The 20,104-nt window shown below is 38.8% G+C and overlaps 1 protein-coding gene across 1 annotated transcript; it reads right to left on the bottom strand.

Moving 5' to 3' along the window:
* Positions 1-895: 895 nt before the first annotated feature.
* On the bottom strand, positions 896-12,227 carry LOC133981599 (rhombotin-1-like). The gene is made up of 5 exons (XM_062420375.1): positions 12,143-12,227; positions 11,303-11,516; positions 6,718-6,843; positions 6,255-6,363; positions 896-1,590 (listed from the first exon to the last, which is right to left on the bottom strand). The coding sequence occupies exons 1-4, from the start codon at positions 12,162-12,164 to the stop codon at positions 6,258-6,260; spliced, it is 468 nt and encodes a 155-aa protein (XP_062276359.1). The 5' UTR covers positions 12,165-12,227; the 3' UTR covers positions 896-1,590; positions 6,255-6,257.
* Positions 12,228-20,104: the final 7,877 nt, after the last annotated feature.

The following is a 20,104-nucleotide window of genomic DNA, read 5'->3' as shown; positions in this document are numbered from 1 at the left end:
ATTTTTTTGTTTGCACAATGTCAGTGTTAATAAAACATAAAAGGAATTATCTTTGCCAACATATATAATTTCTATGTCTAAAATGTTGCCTGTTTAATAGTGGTGTGAACCTATTTATAACGTTTGTAAAGAGACAACAGAGAGAGGTGAAACAAAACAGCTATAGACTGCAAAACTTTAGTGGATCTGTAAAGTAGTTAAAACTTTTTGCTCTCATATTCAGGTTTTCAGTGTTTCTGTTGCTCCTTTTTAGCAGTCCTCATGCTTACCTGAGCAGGTGGTACATTCAAGTCACAGTTGATGAGGCCGTAAAGCAAGTCACAAGTAGAACAGAAGGTATACTTATTTCAAGTTTTAGTTGTTTTGTGTTTCAGCTTCAATGTGTCTGATCATAAAATGTGTTAATTTATTGCATGTAATACTGCCTTAAATTGTTGCCCCATCATCTGACAATTACCACCCTTTGCATAGCATGTCAGCACATCCATTAGCTATATTCTAAGTTTTATTCAATTTTCTTCATGTTGAAATCTCTCACTGTGATGCAGCATGCCATTTTCTCCACAGGAATCATTACATTTTTTTAAATCTCATGTCTGATTGTTTTACTCTAACACCATGTTGAGTCAAATCAATCACTGATCATGCTGTTTAAAATGGCAACATATCTTCAAACATGGATCACTGGTTTTGTTGTGGGTATGTTGACCAAAAATGGAGATTAAATGTGAAATGTCTGTTTTAACTTGATAACATTTGATACCTTCATACCAAAGATTAGCCTGATCATGTACAGTAGCTTCACAGTAACTAAGCCTTCTTTTCTTTTATGAAATGAAACGTTGAGATTGACATAATCTGAGCACACAGACATAAATAATTATCACACTGAAATTAACATTCAGTTTATTCATTCAAGAAAAAAAAACAGCTTGGTATCAGAGTAAAAACACAACAACAGCCGGCTTGAAGTCCAACGCTGTTCCGTTCTGTCTTCAGAGACGAAGAGATCAAGTTGATCCTCCACAGTTGTTGAACTGAACCAAATAATATTTGAAAAGATGTGTCAGTTTGTTTTAGGGCTTCCTGCATGCCAGGTGGGTGGAGTTCACCACAAAGACAGCTCAGCGACTGCCAGAGCGATTTGACGATCACAGGGAAGGTTAAAAAGACAACTTAGTATTTTTGTCTGTGATGGATGACTCGGTTGATGATTTTTGTGGCCTGACTGGCTTCACTCCATCCATCTACTGTTTCAAGTTTGGTGAACAGACTCTACGGATTATTTGCAAACACTAGTTGCTCTATGTTTCATCACAGTCCACATTAAGTGCTCTGTCCCTTAGACAACGTCCTCCTTGTCGTTTCAGTCCGTCCTGGTGGACCTCTAGTCCAACTGATCAGAAATATAATTTAACCGAGCAGCTCCATGTTAAAGAGTTCAAACACAGGCTGCTGGAAATGTGTCCCATCCGTGTTGTTTTTTCCACACATGCTGGTTCAGTCTGAAACAGGAAGCTGATGAGGACTGTGCTTCTGTGAGCTACTTCTTTCATAGTCCAACTGGCTCACAGTCGTCCTGTTCCTCATCTGCAGAGAGAAGAAAGAAAATATGCAGCAGCTGCAGGTCACTCTGTGTGTTTTTGAGGTTTTGGGGGCTCAATAAAAACATATGATCAGCTTTATATAGCCACTAATTGTGGTACAATAACAGAAAAGTGATATGTCTTGTAATAAATTGTGGTGCTGCATTATGACTAAATGGTTGCATTATTGGCTACCAGCAAAGACTCACAGTAAAATTTTATTTTATTTTTACATCTTTTGGTAAAAAGTAATAAATCTGAATTTTAATAAATCTTTTAAAGACAAATGAAATACTATACTAAAAATATGATGCAAAGGTCCTACAAAAGCTTTAAAGGATCAATCTCATGATATTCAATATTTCTAAAAAAAAAAAAAACATCTGTGAATTGATATTTAAACAATAGCCAAAGTCTAATATACTGTATCTTAATCTTCTGTCTTTTTTTCAATCAATGACACACACCATTGCACTGGGTGACATGTCCCTTCATTACCATGAACACACGTACTGTAGTTTATGATTAATCGATCCCAAATACATCATCTTGCTGCTGGAAACACTCAATAGAGCAGCAACATGTATTAATCTGAAAGTAGTCCTCAATAAATGCACTATTTCCTCCAGTTTGAATAAAGTTATTTATTGACTGGGGTTTTTAGACCTGGGGTTGGGTTTGGGGTTAGAAGGGAAATCATAAAATATTTGGAGACAGACAAACATATAAACATATAAAATCAAGTACAATGCTAGATGTACCTTTCACTAGTAATCTAACACTGACTTTATGAGAAAGTTAAACCACATTCTCCAAATTTTGATAATCTCTTTGAGGATTTAAACTCTTTTATGTGCACCAAGAAGCCTTAAATCCCTTCAATTATACACACTGTGTGCCTTGGAGCACATTTTTATACGGCATAGATAATAATGAGCTCACATTGTTGCCTGATGCCTTTTAAACCACAATAAAAATGTCTAACACAGTTAAGCGAGAGAAAAACGTCTCTTCCACTTAATGTATCAGCAAACTCATATTTTTTAACCTTTATGATGAGTTAAGACTTGTTCTCAGCACCACTTCCTTTATCGGCAAATGATAAAATTAGCATTTTACTACTAGTATTTCTTTTTTTATCTTATCTTTTACAGGAGTGTTGTGTGACCAAAAATCAAAAGGCAATTTGTCAAATATGGCTTCATTTCATTTCATTAAATTTATCTCACATATCATCCACGTTTGGCATGAACAGCATGTCAGATACACAAATATATAATTCACGAAGGGCGAAAACCAAGAAAAACATCCATACTGTATAAAAAGCACTGGTCCAGTGGTCACATTTATGTAAGGTCTTTGACAAATGTTGAAATAAATCTCCAAAAAAATCCAACATCAACAAATCTATTTGAGTCTTGGGAAACCGTTATAAAGAGTTAGAGCATTTTGGAAGGCAAACATGCCTTCACTGTAGCCATTTTATCAAAATTATAGAGAGAGTTGAAGCCACATTTCTAAAGAGGCCTCCCATTTTAAAACAATCCAAACTAAATAGGAGGCACATGTTTAAAAGACACCTCGTTTCTCGCCTCAGTTAACAATAAAATGGATTAAAGCCGCATGTGTTAGGCCTCCAAATGATCACATTTTTGACTTTTGAAAAAATAAAGTGATCTCCTGATGTTCAAAGTTGTTTTAACATGAACTCTGGATGACCTAAAACCAACCAAAGTTAAAACTCTTCCAGAGTCCATCTAGTGTCCAGTGCGGTGTTATGTATTTTATGAGCTGCAGTTTTACTGTTAGTATCTTAATGGTAGGTTGTGCTGCTGATGGCTTTAGGGAATGTTTTTGAACTGGGGCAGATCCTTCATAATTGTGGATTCTGTGGTATTTGTTGCACTTGCTTTCAACCTTCACTCGACCGACCCATCTGCCCCCGCAGCCAACAACGGCTCACACGCCCTTCAAGAGGCTCGATAAAGGAAAGTCTGGTCCCGCAGGATTTAGACTACAGACCTGTGCAAACGTGCAGGCAGCCACACAACTTGCAGTTAAAGGTGTTTGTCTTCACCACTGCAGTCTGATTAAAAACTACAATGACGGTAAAATCATTTGGCCACACTCTTGTTAAGCAAATGTACAAGACAGGAAACAATTCGAAACCTCACTCACAGCTTTCCAAAACACAATTTTGATTTTGCCCTTGAAGCTTTAATCCATTACCTTCCTAATGTTATAACTACAACAGAAATTATGCAGAAATACTGAAATTCACTGAAAATGAAATGTAACAACCAGGTGACGAGAACAAATATGTTCTTGATTGAAGTGATGAAGTTACACGAGGTGACAGAAAAGAGTATTTGCTTTTGGACTGTTTTGCCTACTTGTTTCTGTAGTTGATGTGATTGTAAATTACGATATAACAATTAAATAAAAAATAAACGTAATTTTGTAGCAATAGTTCTCTAAAAATTCTGTAAATCAACATGAATTAGTATGGTAAACTTAAGTAATGTGTCACAAAGGTCACACTTGTATTACCTGCACAACATTCCCATCAGCCACAACTGTACTTTATTTAGTGCTAATTGGTTAGTATGCTAACCACTGTGCCTGAGAATAACCAGCATTGTTTGTTTGGTGACTTTTAAAGGTGTAGTGTGTAGAATTTAATGGCATCTAGCAGAATAGACTTGGCAGAAATTAAATATAATGTTTTTAATCAGTGTATAATCACCTGAAAATAACAATCATTGTGTTTTTGTTAACTTGGAATGAGCCCTTTATATCTATAAAGGGAGCAGGTCCTCTTCCACGGAAGCCGCCATGTTTCTACAGTAGCCCAGACCAGACAAACTAAACACTGGCTCTAGAGAGAACTTTTTTGTTTTCACTGTCCGTTCTCCCACATGTTTAGAGGGAGAGGGGGATGGAAGAGGTATTCAGTCAGTTGCAATCTCTAACCTCACTGCTGGATGCCACTAAAATTTACACACTGCACCTTTAAGACCTCTTCAGCTTTTTTTTAAGTGCCTCACAGACAATCTTGTAACTTTTTGAGCTGTTGCCAATATTCCTGAGTGAATGTGCTCTCATGTAGTTGTGTCTCTCTGGACTGACTGAGCTCAGTAAGTGGAGGAAAGCAGCAGCAGGTTCAGTCGACCAGCCAAGCCAGAAACATGAATGAGCTGTGAACTTATCAATGATTCCCATTGTTGAGGACACATGTTCAAAATCTCAGACAGTGGGGAAAAGACATTCTCTACCTTTATAGGATGACTGTGTATTCTAAATCATTTGGTATGTATTTTCTAGAGTGGAAAGTTGACCTTTTCCTGGCGTTGTGGACGACTCCTACAGGATGTAGCATTTAGCTTCAACTGAGGCTCTTCAGAAGTGCTTCTCATTACAGAGTTGTGGAATTGCACAGGAAATGATGCAGGTTTCTGTTTTTCGATTTAGATAAATTCTAAAAATGATGTTGTGATCCCTCAGCATGAATGTTTTTGCTTGATCCTCCTCGATCTATAAGCTGTGACTTGTGACTTAATACGATGACTTTTAAAGCTGCGCTCATCCATTTTTTGGCCAATAGGGGACAGAAGAACTTCTTAACAACATGACTCCGGCATATTATCATGTTATGAAGTTTTGGCAGATAACATGTTGACATCCTGCAGGTTAGCTGCTGTTTGATTTTCTTCACCAGCTCGTTACTAACTTGGTCTTCTGACAGGAGTTATACAGTCAATCAGAGCTTGTTTGCCATTGTAAGCGACTTTCTTTTTACATGTCAGTATAAAACAAGACTTCTAGCACATTAAACGTCTTACTAATATCTACGCTAGTATAGGTTTAAGTCTCTAGTCTAGTCATATTTGGCAACCACACCAACAACCAGTTTGGTTCAAAAGTAAATCAGCAGTTTTATAAAGGGTGGTGGATACGTTGACAAATTTGGCTCTCAAATTTCTTAAAATGAAAAGATATTCAAATGTATTAAAGGCCCAGGGTGTAGCATTTAGTGGCATCTGGTGGTGAGGTTGCAACCAACTGATAATGCCTCCCCTTCAACCTCCTTTTACAAGTGTGTAGGAGATCCGACAGTGGCCACATCATGAATAACACGATAGACCCTCTCTAAAGCCAGTGTTTTGTTTGTCCACTGTGGGCTACTGTAAAAACATGGGGACCTGCTACCTTTATTGATATAAAAGGTTCATTCTAAGCTAAGGAAAATAGAACAGTTCTTAGTTTTAGGGGATTATACACTAATTAAAACAAATCTATGACAATTATAGTCCATTTCTGCTAGATGCTACTAAATTCTACACACTGCACCTTTAAGTCATTTCCCAATTATCAGACAGCAATCCATTTTGCTTAAGCTGTCCTCTGAATTGGAGACGTGTTTATCCAACCATGCTAAATGTCTTAATACAGACCTTTTCAGAGATAATATTCTGAAACATATCTTAGCATGGATTCTCTTGCTAGTGTCAGGCGCCCCTGGTTGGAAGTCTAATGTCTACATATGGTCATATTTGGGATGAGCTTCTGAGTTCACTTGTATACCTTCCAGATATCTGAGCGCATGGTTTAGTTCCAACTGTCAGAACGGCTGTCGAGGACTGTAATTCATCGACATCAGAATATTACCTCTTATTGAGGCTGCCTCTCAGTGCTGCCGTTAAGATGACCTCCTTCATAGTCCAGCTGGCACAGGATCATGTTGTTCTTGAGGAAAAACTTGTCTCCCACGCAAAATCTGCGGAGAGACATAAAAATATGGAACTGGGTCTTGGGTCTCGCATGAGCTGAAGTGAATCATGAGGTCCCAAAGGAGCATTTCAGGCATATTTTCAGCATACACACTGCTATGGTAATCAGAAAATTAATCTTGCATGATTGCTGCCTGATTAACTATCCAAGTGATATACAAAGTCTTTAACCCCTTGAGGTTTTCAGCCTGCGCAGTAAAAATTTCATCACATTCTGATTACAATGCGTTGGTAATACGCTCATAATGACCAACGAGTTCACCTTCTAGAGTGCACTTGTACACCTCCCAGATAAGTCAACTGAATTTGATCTCCCCGGCTAATTGCTCCCCTAATCTTACCTCTGGCGGCAGAGCTGACAGGCGAAGCAGTCTAAATGGTAGACGTTGTCTCTGGCTCTCATCACCATCTCAAAGGCAGGGATCAGCTTACTGCAGGCTGCACAGTTCCCCGTCACCCCAAAGAGCCTGCAGAGAGAAGGAGGGCGACAAGCAGACCTGTAGTCTGGACCCACTTAGATGCATTTCAGACAAGAGCTAAAAGGGAGGGGGGGTAGCCTAAAATAAAGGGAGGACAAGCCTAAAAACTAGTACTTAGTTCAACAGGCCCCCGACTCTGAGTGTCACGGATGTTGCTCATGAAAATAATGACTTTAATAATCTCTGTTTTAGAGCGACAATCATTTCCTGTAACTATTTCTGCCCCTAATAATGCAGCACTCACATCAAATTATAGAGATGCTGCCAAGTGAGACAAAACATTAAATCAGCCTCGTAGTTGTAATTATGATTATGACAGAAGAAAGACACTTTACAGTTTACTACCATAGATGACAAAGAAAAGCAGCACATGCTGACATTTTAGAGGCTAAATCTAGACATGTTGGTTGAAAAATGACATAATTCATCAGTCATTAAAATAGTTGCTGGTTAACTTTATGTCCATCAACAAATTGATTCAATTATTTTAGCACTTCTATAAAAGGGTGTCAACAATTCTTTACAGCCACTATTGTAAATAAAATCCACTTCCTATATATCTTTGAATGTATATACTGTCTGGTCAAGTGTTCCCTGCAAAAAATTTAGCAGCACTAAACGTATTTGTTACGATATTTATGCTCTAAAGTCGAGTGGTGCATTGTACCTATAGATTTACAGATATCTAAGAGCAAATCATCACATACAGTTTAATTGACATAGTTTCTCAAAGTCTGTACTCAAGTACCTTTTTAAAAATCTACTATTTAGTCCTACATTGAGAATCATTCCCAAGCTACTTATCAGCTGTTTATTAGTTGCCAGTAGGCTCCTAATTTGTCCCTTATTTATTCCTTGAAAAATAAATCAATCAAAGCTGAAGAGTTAAAAAAGGAATGTGAGCAAGGTCACAATTAAAGTGAAAAAAGCTAATTTAGCCTCCTTTTCCCACTGGTGTATATAGTGTGATTAAAGGCTTATCAGGGCAGGTAACGATCCCTGAATAATGGCGTTAACTTCATTGAAACAATGTTCTTTGTTTTCTGCCAGCGTGGTGTGAAGACAGAGTTACTTCTTTTTTCTTTATTTTATCAATCTACTGCTGCTGCTGCTGCTGCTGCTGCTTCAGGAGACTTCATTTGTTGAGACATTTTTGCCACATAAGAGCTGCAGCTCAGCAGCCACTTAGTGTTCAGAACATTAAATATAAAAGCTTTCACGAGCTGGATATAACTTGTTTCACCACTGCATTAAATCTGCAGAATCTCAGAGATTCCCTGATATGAAAATGCCACAATTTATATGAAAATGTCACTTACTTTAAGAACTAGATGGGTGTTTTTTCCCCCATCATTACACTGACGTTTGAGGAAAGTACTTGAGAGTCAATTTATTACACTGTGAAAATAACAATTCATCCAGCAACATTTGAACCGTGTCCTCAAACTACCTGAAAACAAACCCTGTGTTGTTTTAAATGCTATGTGACTCAGTGCTGACCAGCCGCAGATTGCCTCACCTCTTATTCACCTCTAGAAGAACGAACATAACGGCCTGCCTGACACACATGAGGATAAGCGGCTGCTGTTGATTTCCATATTCCATTAGAGGCCAAACAGAAAAGGAGGTTTGGGAGGAATCGTTATGAAAAAACGACATCGGGTCAGAGGGAGGGAGAAAAGCGTCAAGCATGAGTATCCCAGAGCTTCAGTCAACAAATGAAAAACGTCATCAAACGAGTGACCAACGCAGGAACAAAAGCGAGTCCTAATTAACAGAATGTTCTGATCTAACGAGCCTGAGTCCTGAGCAGGCACCTGGTGGGTTTTTTTTTCCTTCTTAACGAGAGTACGAAGCTCAATGCTAATTCTCTACTAATGGTCCAATTAAAAGAAATCACATGGTTTTAATCCTGCTCTTCAAAGGCTTTTGGTCTGCACCCTCGCAATGATGAGGAAAACAGGAGGCAATCTAGCCAATTTAACTGTCAAAAGGGGTTTTGGTCTCTTAAGTGCAGCACAGCTAATGAGAGACTTAGCTCCAACCAAATCCAGCTGGATTGTACATGAGACTAACACATGAGTTCAGCAATGTGGCTGAGATATCAGGAGTTCTCCTGCTGACCTGACACCAGACGTCGTTATTTCAGGCAGGAAAATCAGGGGTATATAGCTCTCAGAGGAGCTGTTTGAACCAGGTTTAAGTCTGTTTAGAAGCGGTGTCATCGAGATTCATGGTCAAAAGATTGTAAAGGTTGAAACCTGTTTAAAATCCAAGTATATTTAAAACATAGGCTACTTACTTATATACTCATTGTGCATCACGGGCACGAGACATCTGGTGATTAATAACCAGTCGAAGGATTTTAAAAGGAGTTGTTCAAGCAATCTGAAACATTTATCTTTATCTGGAGAGTTCAGAATGAGTGTTTGAAGTGCTTTATAGTCTGTTAAGTGTTTCTATATAAACTCCTTACTCTATTACATAGCAGAGAAAGGCTTAGAGACACTTGAGTATGGGGTTTCCTTGATTTGGAGCAATGTAATTGAAGCTGTAGCTTAACATTTTGGGAAATATGCTTACTTGTTTCATTGCCAAGAGTTAGATGAGAAGATCGACACCACTTAATATGCTGCTGGAGCCAACAGCTGGTTAGTAACATTTAAGACTGGAAACAAGAGGAAACAGCTAGCACCTTTGGGTCTGTCTAGAGGTAACAAAATCTGCCTACCAGCAAAAGCTCACTAATTATAACGTTATATCTCGTTACAGCTAAGGTGTAAAAACGACAATTTGCCACTTTACGAGGGGTTATGTGCCGGGCGATTTCATGGCTGGGAGCAGAGACTTTAGAAAGTTACTGGTCTTACATAACATAACACATAACTCCTTGTAAAACTGCAAATTGCCATTAGACAGGGCCAGTATTTTCAGTCTTTATGCTAAGCTATGCTAACTGGCAGCTGGCTTTACCTACATAATTAGAGTGAAGACGTCAGAGTGGTATTTGTCTTCTCAACAAATTCTCTGCATGAAATAGCCCGGCACATAACCCCTCGTAAAACAGCTTAAAATGGTTGTTTTCACACCTTGATCGTAACAAGTTCTAATAATTAATGAGCGTTAGAGGCGCTGGTAGGCAGATTTAGTTACATTCAGACAGAGTTATACCTGTTTCCCCCTGCATCCAGTTATATATGCTAAGCTAAGCTAACCGGCTGCTGGCTCTAGCTTTACATTTAGTTGATGAGAAAGCACAAAAAAAGGAAGCAAATTTTAATGATTAATTCCTCTCCTGGTATAACTGTGACTCAGTGAAGCCCCCTCATCTTGGTTTTGCATATTTCTGCATTACCAAATGTTCACATCTGTTTTCTCTGTTGCTCCATCCTCTCATTCCTCTTGCTTTTAACTGTTTATTGTCTGATAAGTAAAGTAAAATTGGCATAAAAGTGTTCATTAAATGTTCATTAAAAACTTAAAGATACTATCCACTGTACTGACTTTCAGTGTATTTCTTTTAAAAAGACTTAAAACATACTTATTCTGTTATATTAAAAACTGTTCATTTTAAACTGTGTAAACTCACTGTTAAAGTTGACTGTTGCTTTCTTGAGTTGACTACAGCTCTTGTAACTCTCTCTACTTTCAAATAAGTTCACAAGAAAGTATTATTACTATTAGTACAGTGGAAAAGCAGAAAAGTATGTATCAACAGCATCCAACATGATGACTCAAAGCAGATTCAAGTAACACCCAAACATAGATAAAACATGCTTGGACTCATATTCTATCTATTTAATGAGGTAATTGTGATTAATGGGCTGTAAATGTGTTCTCTTCTTTGCACTGTGTGTAGGAGAGCTACTGGAAGTGAGAGTGAAATTCCTCAAACGTGTCAACATACTCGGTCAATAAGGTTCTGATTATGGGCTTTTGTAAGGAACGTGTCGCAGCTTCTGAGTCGTCAAGTTTCGAGGCAGAAAACAGTTGATTTGTGAAGTACAATTTGGCTGTTTGTATTGACTTCCTGAGTTTGGCTTTTGTGTGTTTTTATAGCACATGCAGTCATGTGTTTGTACATTTTTTCAGGCACTGCTAATGAGCCTTGATAGCAAAGGAATCGTATCTCATGCCCACGTCTGTCCTCGGGGAAGTCACAAACCCACACTTTGCCCACTCAAATTCCTGAATTGTTTCAAGCAAATAAACGTCTCTGTTCCCATAGCAGTCCTGTTTCTCCGAAAACCATTATCATTATTTTACTTGGATGCTCATTCTTTTAACCTTTTGTTTATTTGACATACAAAAAATTCTTCACATAAGCTCTAATTACAACAACAGTTCTCCATTTGTATCAAAGATGCCAAAACCTTTATAAAAGACATATAATGTGAACGTTTATCTTTCCCCTTTGACACTCCCTATCCATCTTTGGCAGCCTTACCTCAGGTAGTCCCTGCGGCAGAGGATGAGGTTGGCCCGGGTGTAGAGGGTGGAGCCCACGCGGCCCAGGCGGCAGTCACAGCAGGCACACTTCAGACAGTCCTCATGCCAGTACCTGTCCAACGCCTGCAGCATGAAGCGGTCCCTGATCTTCCCGTTGCAGCCAGCGCAGCCTCTCGGCTTCTCTCTGGATTGGAGGGACACGAGAGACACACCTGGCAGGAAACAGTCCAACAGGTAGAAAATAATGACGAGGACAGAAACAGAGACAGTTGTTAGTAAATGTGTGTAAAGAAAAGCAAATACAGAGAAAATACAAAACACTCAAGAGATAAAAGATGCCAGAAAGAAACATTTAATCATTATAAATTCATTGCTGAATGTCACAGACACTACAATAAATGCCAGTAAATTACAGTGATGTCTATTCCTTTAAACAATAACCACGTAGGTCACCTTAAAGCAACAATTACTACAAATATGTGCCCATATTGGAATATTATACAATTATCTTGGGCAAAAATGCCTAGAGTATCAGTAAAGTGATCATTAGGCAGACAAATAAGCTTCAAGTTCAGTGGTTTTCTGCTATGAAGGACTAGAAAACAGTCAGCCTCATTCTTAATCTTCATTAAAGTATTTCACAGAGTTGACTGTGAATTGTTTTAATTGTCAAACTGTCTGCAGTGTTTCATTTTAGTTGCTTACAATCCTTCCTGATCCTACAATATCTCTCTTCGCCTTCTTTTATAATGAACATAAAGTTAAAAAAAGAGGAAATATGTATTCATATCAGTGCACACAGCAGACAGTAAACGTATCTCAGTTCATCTGTACTCACTCTCCTCCTTGTCCAGCACCATCCTTCTGGCAAACGACAACAAATCCAACTACAGGAGAAATGCCACCCAGGTTTTCTCCTGCGTGCAAGATAACACTAATGAACAAAGAGAGGGTTTGACACTAGATTACACTGTCAACGCGGAGTCGCTCAAAAACTTCAGCTCCGCTCCTCATTGTCCACGGAGAGAGACACGGACCATAGAGTCGCTTTCTGCGTCTGAGGCGTTAAGAAAGAAAAAAAGAAGAAGAAGAAAAAAAGCCAGTGGATGGAGGAAAACAGCGTGCACGGACCTGGGATCACCTTGCCGACAGGAGAGATGTCCTCAAATGAAGAGTGGCTGAGCCTTATCTGGGCTGATGTCAGAGCATAAGCATTTCTGTGTATGTAAAGGCTGCGGCTGCTCCTCTCAAATGAGCTCTGCTGCTCTGACTGAGTCTCTCTCTCTCTCTCTCTCTCTCTCTCTCTCTCTCTCTCTCTCTCTCTCTCTCTCTCTCTCTCTCTCTCTCTCTCTCTCTCTCTCTCTCTCTCTCTGGCTGCAAAAAAAAAAAAAAAAAACTCCCACAGTCAAATGGTTTTTTCAATGCTGCGTGCTAATTATATAAAGTCATTATGCTCAGATCTGATAGTAACCGCCCCCTCCCTCTCTGAATCAATTATTCAATAGACAGTCACACACCAGGACAGCCCGGGCCTGAGGTGTTTTAGAATGAGCTTATTCAACTCCAAGGACACCAATTATCTCCAGGGCGCCCTGTAGTCAAAGCTGTGGCTTTTCAGCACGGCAGATGCAGCTCCTTGTGCGCGTGCGGGACTGCGCGCGCGCGCCAGTAAGTGTGTGTATGTGTGTGCGTGTGTGTATCCTTCATATGTTTACTTTTTTTTTAGCCTTGAGAAGCTGGACCCTCTTATATGAATGCATTATAGAATTCACTTAACTAAAAGGAATATTAAAGGAACATTATTAGAATATATTTAGCTATAAAGTAATTACAAACTCTGTAGTAAAAGGATGATATACTGCATAAGAGACATCATAAAAATACCATAAAGCAATTAAAGATCACTATAAACTCAATAGAGCTACATTACAGGTCTCTTCAGGAATATAGGTTAATTATAGGAATATTAGGCTATTATAATATGTAAAAACACTACAAAAACAAGCAGTTATCTGTCTCTTTAATACTGGTGGTAGTTAAATGAGTATAAAGTAGCTATAAAGTCATTACAAACTCAGTAGTACAAGGATGATATACTGCATAAGAGACACCATAAAAATACCATAAAGCAATTAAAGATCACTATAAACTCCCAAGAGCTACATTACAGGTCTTTTCAGGAATGCTCTCGGATAATTATAGGGATGTTATAGGAATGTATAGGATTAAAAAACATTTAATAGTAGCTCTTCTGTCATAGTAGTGGATCTATATGTTAAGTAGATACATATTAAAGGTTTATAATAAAGCTGGCAATTTTCTATATTTTTCTGTCATCAAATCTCATTTTCCAAAGCCAAAAGCAACAATGAACTGATCTACTTACAAACCAAAGCCTGATATGTATTATTCATCTGTGCTGTATACCTCAGTTGTTGTCCAAAAATGATTTCAAAAACACGTCAATGAGCTACAGCATTGCACTGGATGACATTTGCCTTCGTCACTGTTATAATCCTGTGTCTCCCTAATCTGCTGCCACTCTCCCATTGGCTCCCTCTCTCTCTGTGTGTGTGTGTGTGTGTGTTTGTGTGTGCGTGTGTCTCTGATTATGTGAGTGGAGACAGGTGTGCTGGAGTCAGAGCAGAGCCACACCAGCTGCACCTCATCACTGTTATCAAGCTCTCTACAAATACCCAGTTCTGCCACTATCACCCTTCCAGATCGTTGTGTTACCATGCTTCAAGCTACTCAACCTGCATTTATCCAGTTTCCTGCCTGTTGTAACCTGCTTTCCCACGCCTAACCCCGTTCCCTCTCTCGTGCAGTTCCGTATGCTCTGACTCCGGCCCCTCGTCTTTTCAGCCCTGCTTCCCTGCCCTGGATTCCCACTCTTCCCAGTTTCCAGCCCAGGCCTCAGCCTCAGACTCCCAGCTTCCAGCCCAAGCCCCAGTACTCCAGCTATCTACCCAAGCCTCAGCTCCCAGTTCCCTGCTTCCTAGTTTCCCAATTACCAACCCAGGCTTCCCAAAGTGTCTGCACTTGAATTCAGTATCTCTATCCGATGTAACAGATACAGTTTGGGCACATTAGTTTATTTTTGCTCCAAAGAGTAATGACATTGATTAAAATTGTAACTCTCAGGAGAGTAGTTCTGTGTAAGGCAGACGTCACTGAGTACGTATGGGAACACTGTTCAGTTAGCTTGTACTACATATCACAACCTCTTGACTTTGAGGTTAAAAATAAAATATAATGTAGTAAAAAAAAAAGTCAAGAGGCTTTTATGTTAAAATACTATAAAGCAGTTATACTATGAACTGAGTAGACCTTTATATTCCTTATATGTGATTAAAACATCAAAAAGATGCAAGGACACGCACATTTTCCCCAGGTTGAAAATGTTTCACCTTGAGCAAAAAATTTGCACAGATCACGGGGCTTTACGAATCTGCTTCATGACTACTACAGAAGACTTTAAAGACACCAGTAATGCAGGAGACATGTATAGACTGATTATATTTTACCCTTACATACTGTTCATATTCTAACTCATTATTAGTTTCTACACCAATTCACATTTATAAATAACCCATCAGTCATTAATACATGTTTGATTCAACCTTAATGAAGAGTGTATTTTATTTATTTATAGAAAAAAAGACATTTAAAATCACTATTATTATGTTATAGAATATAAAGAATACAACATGTTTGAATGCTGATTTTGAAGTATGTTCTAAAAACAAGTCAAGTTTGGACATTTGCATTATAAAAATGTGTATCAGCTGCACAAAAGTTAAACAAAATGATGCATTTTATTTCTATTTTTTATATTCAGCGTCACATTAAGAAAAGTCCACCTAGCAGAAATGTGTATATGGTGTTTTTACAGCTCTCAAATGTATGTAAGTATGTTAAATGTACAAGATTTCAATTTTGGGACTTAAATGTTGAGACATTGTTAAGACAGCAAGCTAAATTATCAGCGATAAATGGCATTCTCTGTCAGATCTGTATAACAGCAAGAAAAGCTGAATCCGTCCCATTAAATTTAGGCCATCCTCTCCTTAGGAAACTTGACGTCCTGCCCTTTGGTCAGAGACAGAAGATGCCAAGAAGCGTGTGCAGTAAGTGCCTTTAATTCTAATGTGCTATAAACTGCCTCTCTATTCCTCACACAGCTTAGCACCCTATTTGTTTGCGATCTTATTTTATTTTAACTATTGACCTCACTTCTAACGTACATAGTTATTGTTCGACTTGTTTGGCAAAGGAATTTTTAATATCTTACCGTAGGTTTGTTTTTATTGGGTTTGTTTTCATGGTTTTGTGTTTTTATGCTGCCTTGCTTCAAACAAAATTTCCTCTTGAGGGAAAATAAAGATCTGAACTGAAGTCCCGGTAGGAATATTATAGGAATATACTGTCACTTTTATTTATGTACCACATTTCATACACAAGGGAATTCAATGTGCTTTACAAATCCAAAAGAATACAAGGACAATAAAGATTAAAAATTAATAGAACAGCATGCAATTAGATTTAAAAAAAAGTAAAGGAGAGAAAAAAGGCAGCATAAAGGAACTTATAAAACTTGTGAAGTGCAGCATTAAATTTTAATTAAAGGCAACAGCAAACAGATGTGCCTTCAATTTATATTTAAATGTAGTTTTACCACACAGCATCATACTGATTATTAGGCTCAAAGACTATTAGCCTATTGAAATATGAATATATGAGATGTAGAACAGATAAACTCACTATTAGACGTACCACAGAAAGTGAGTCCTTTTTATAGGAATACAAAACAGCCTTGAAACTCACTGTAAGTCTCTATATTGAGGATTTAAGAATCAAAATAGCAGAAAGTATGGTAAAGTCATTATCTAAAGTTAATATTGAGCACTACATACACATTGTTAGTCCCTGTAGATAGATTATTGGAACATTATAGTGGATTATAGTGATTTTCAATGGGGGTTTCAAGGCCAGCAGCTACTCACCCCAGTCCATAAACAACACTGCAGCCTGCTTCCAAATAGATCATCCAGCCCTAAATCCTCCTCATTAGACGCTGTGGCATAAACAACTGTTCTAACATGGCCCCTGGATCAGGTCACCCTAATTAACCAGCACCATCGACTGACTATTCTCTCATTATCCGCCCTCTCATCTGATCGCATATAGGCCGTCAAGACAGCTAACGATCAACAGACTAATTAATCAGCTGATGAGGTGCAAGTGAAGCGCTGGGTTCCCTCTTCATTTGTGAGACACATGGGAGCTAATTAGTTCAATTATTAATGCATCTAATTAAATAGTTTCTCTGGGTGATCATGGTTACAGTCTCATCCTCATATTGGCTGCGGTGATAAATGGATCTGAGGTGCATTAGACCCCTCTTGTCCTTATTTTGACATACATCAACACCAATGCAGCTTTTGGCCCGGACTAAACATTACAGGCTATTCACAGGCCAGGGGCCCATTAGGCTAATTGCACTAAAAGCAGTCTGTGGCTGGCATTAAAGGTGAGATGTGGTCAGGGCTCTAATTAGCAGTCTGTGAAAATAGGGAGCCTTTTTCGCCATCTGCTGCGGCCTGCCGTGCCGTCATCTCTCCTCTGTGTGAAAAGGGCAGAGACAAATTTAGGCGATGTTTAGAGGAAGGACTGTTTGTCAGATACAATGCCATGAGAGGCTGGGTCACTGGGAGCACATTGCAGACAGTAACAGCTGAATTTAGGGGAGGGAATACCAGGAAAGTGCTGTAATTTGTGGCTGTCTTTGCACGTAAAACCACAGCCTGCTGTGTCTTGTTAGACTTTAGACAGTGAACCCATTTTTTAATATCTTCATCTAGTCTACATTTCCATAATTTTCTAACACATGCATTAATTAGATATTTTTCCCTCACTGAGGTGAAAAAAGTTTGGGGTGTTAAATCTTAATTATAAAGTGAAAAAGCTTGTTTTCCAAAAGAATAATTAATCTGTCAGTTGATTCCAGTTCACTTGATCAACAAACTCAACTGACTAATTGTGTTTTCTAGATCTGCAATTATAAAAAAAAAAAGAAAAAAAGAATCAATCTCAATCCGCACAAACAACAGAAAAATAATTGACAGTCTATTCATTGTTTTAGTCATTCTTTAATGAATGAAATGCCAAATGTTTGCTGGCTCCAGCTTGCAAATAATGCAAAGATTTTTTTCTTTTCTGTTTTCATATATTCTTATAAGTTGAATATTTTGGGGTTTTGTACGGTTGATTGGACAACACAAGACATTTGAAGACGACATCTTGGCTTGTATTTTTCAGTATTATGTGATGTTATGAATGGATTAATCAGGACAGTCAGCAGATTAATCAAAAATGAAAACAATCAATAGTTGAAGTCCTAATGTTTTCATTCTTTCTTTCTAATACATGAACTCAAATCTGCCTGCAAAGCAGTATGGTGAGTGAGTGCATACTCTGGTGAAATAAACTACACTTATTTGTTTGACAAGGAAGCCACAAGGCCACACATTCATCAGTGATATGAAACTTGACATTTCTTGCAAAAATTAGGTAACGAACAAATTAAACACATCACATTTAGTTCAAACCATTATTTAAATCTCTTTTTGTTGTTTTTTCACTCTGGATTTCACATTATCATATAAGCTACACAAACAAAGTGGTTTACATGTTGCTGATTGAGCTGAGATCCCCAGAGGTTCAACCACCCGGGTGAAGATTGTTTCACTCCCTGTGCTGTGTGGGAAAACTGGAGGAAGAGAGGCAAGCGTTAATGACGTGCCTTTCAGCAATGCATATAGTCCACAGTGAAGCTTGGGTGGTTTTACTGGGCAGTTTCCAGTTCAGCCCTGGGAGATGTGTATTGGCCAGCAGTGTCCTAAAGGTTACAGGGGCTCATGACCTCAAGTCACCAGGTTAATCCCAAGACTCCTAAGTCCATGCCACGTTCATACAGATGGTAGAGAAAGTTTGAAGTGGGAACATCTGCAGCAAGACTGCTTTAGGCCACATGATGAAATGTGTTGATTTCATGATGAAGTCCGTCTTCATACTACAAGTGTTGCTGAAGTTGTGACCACTTTAAACTTCTTTCTTTCTCCATTCGCCCCGAAAGTAGGTGAAGTTGTGCCAGAAATTCCTACTCTTGTTGAGAAAGCTTGCCATATTTACGACTTGTTCATGTCATGGAAAATTCAAGACAGGTGTTTGACCACAGAGTTTAATATACATTACATTTACAACATAAATATGTCAATTAAGTGAAGCTTTAATTACATTTCATAGCAGACTCTTGTAGGCGTGAGGTGTCCGTGCTTGTTTTTTTAGGCACCACTATAATGTTAATTTCTAAGTCTCTCATATATTATTGAAGAATTCAGAAAATGAGTTTCCCCAGTTGTGATTATGACTTGGATGTTGATGTGAATGCTATTTACATATGAGAGACTAGTAATTACTTTGGTATAACTACATAAATATAAGCCACTGCTGAGGCATTCTTGAGTATGGTCGTAAATGTGTCATTATGTTTCAACCAAAGTGCTTTCTGGATGGTCGAGCAGCATCTGAATTAACTTTCAGAAACCAGCCATCAGATACAATGCTCACTTCATGCAGTCTGTAGCAGATCCACCAGGTGTTTGAAGGTGAAACCGAAGGCTGGGTGTGACAACGATTTCTGTCATTTCTCATGTGGACAACCAAGTGCAAGGCTTTCAAGAAGAGACCGTCCGAAAGTGATCGTCATTCTCTCTCAGTCTGACAGATTACTGTGTCTCCCCTCCTCTTTGTGAGGGCCAGCTTTTAAACCCACCTTCAAATACTGCCGTTCAGAACAGATATGAAAACTTTTGTCTTTAGATGTGTATGAATTAGTTCATATCGAGCATACTGACATCTTTTATGGTGGAGCAGCTTAACCCTCCTGTTGTCCTCGAGTCAAGGAAGGAAGGGAGGGAGGAAGGAAGGAAGGAAGGAAGGAAGGAAGGAAGGAAGGAAGGAAGGAAGGAAGGAAGGGAGGAAGAAGGAAGGAAGGGAGGGAGGAAGAAGGAAGAAAATGAGGGAAGGAAGGAAAGAAGGAAGGGAGGGAGGAAGAATGAAGAAAAGGAGGGAAGGGAGGGATAAAGGAAAAGAGGTAGGGAGGAAGGAAGGAAAGAAGGACAGAGGAAAGAAGGAAGGGAGGAAGGAAAGAAGGAAGGAGGGAGGAAGGAAGAAAGGAAGTAAGGAGGGAAGGAAAGAAGGACAGAAGAAAGAAGGAAAGGAGGAAGGAAAGAAGGAGGGAGGAAGAAAGGAAGGAAGGAGGGAAAGATAGAAGGAGGGAGGGAGGAAGGAAGGAGGGAAGGACAGAAGGAAGGAAGGAAGGAAGGGAGGAAAGAAGGAGCAGTCAAAACAGACAGGGTCAATTTGACCCGGGAGGACGACACAAAGGTTAATGTGGATGTGTGTAACTGTGAAGTCTCCCTAGTAATAAATAGGGAAAGGTAGAAATATACATTATATGTGTTGGATGGGTGTGACAAGCTGGTTTGTAGTTTTCATTTCAAGTCAAGCTTTATTCATCTATTCCTCAGTATTAAAAACGCAGAAAAACATTGTTTATTATAGAGATGATATTGATGATTAGGTGTTGTGGAAGGTTTTTGGTGCTTGGACTCTACAGGGAGATTTTGAATTGAGGGACTTCATCCTGAGCAGCAGCAATATATGTCCCATGATTGAGGTTGATGAAGTGATGCACTGATGAGTCTGTGAAGACTCTGCGGTGATGAGTAGGTGA

The sequence above is a fragment of the Scomber scombrus genome, chromosome 6 (genome assembly GCF_963691925.1).
Source record: "Scomber scombrus chromosome 6, fScoSco1.1, whole genome shotgun sequence".
Lineage (NCBI taxonomy): Eukaryota > Metazoa > Chordata > Actinopteri > Scombriformes > Scombridae > Scomber > Scomber scombrus.
This window is presented reverse-complemented; position numbering and strand designations above follow the sequence as displayed.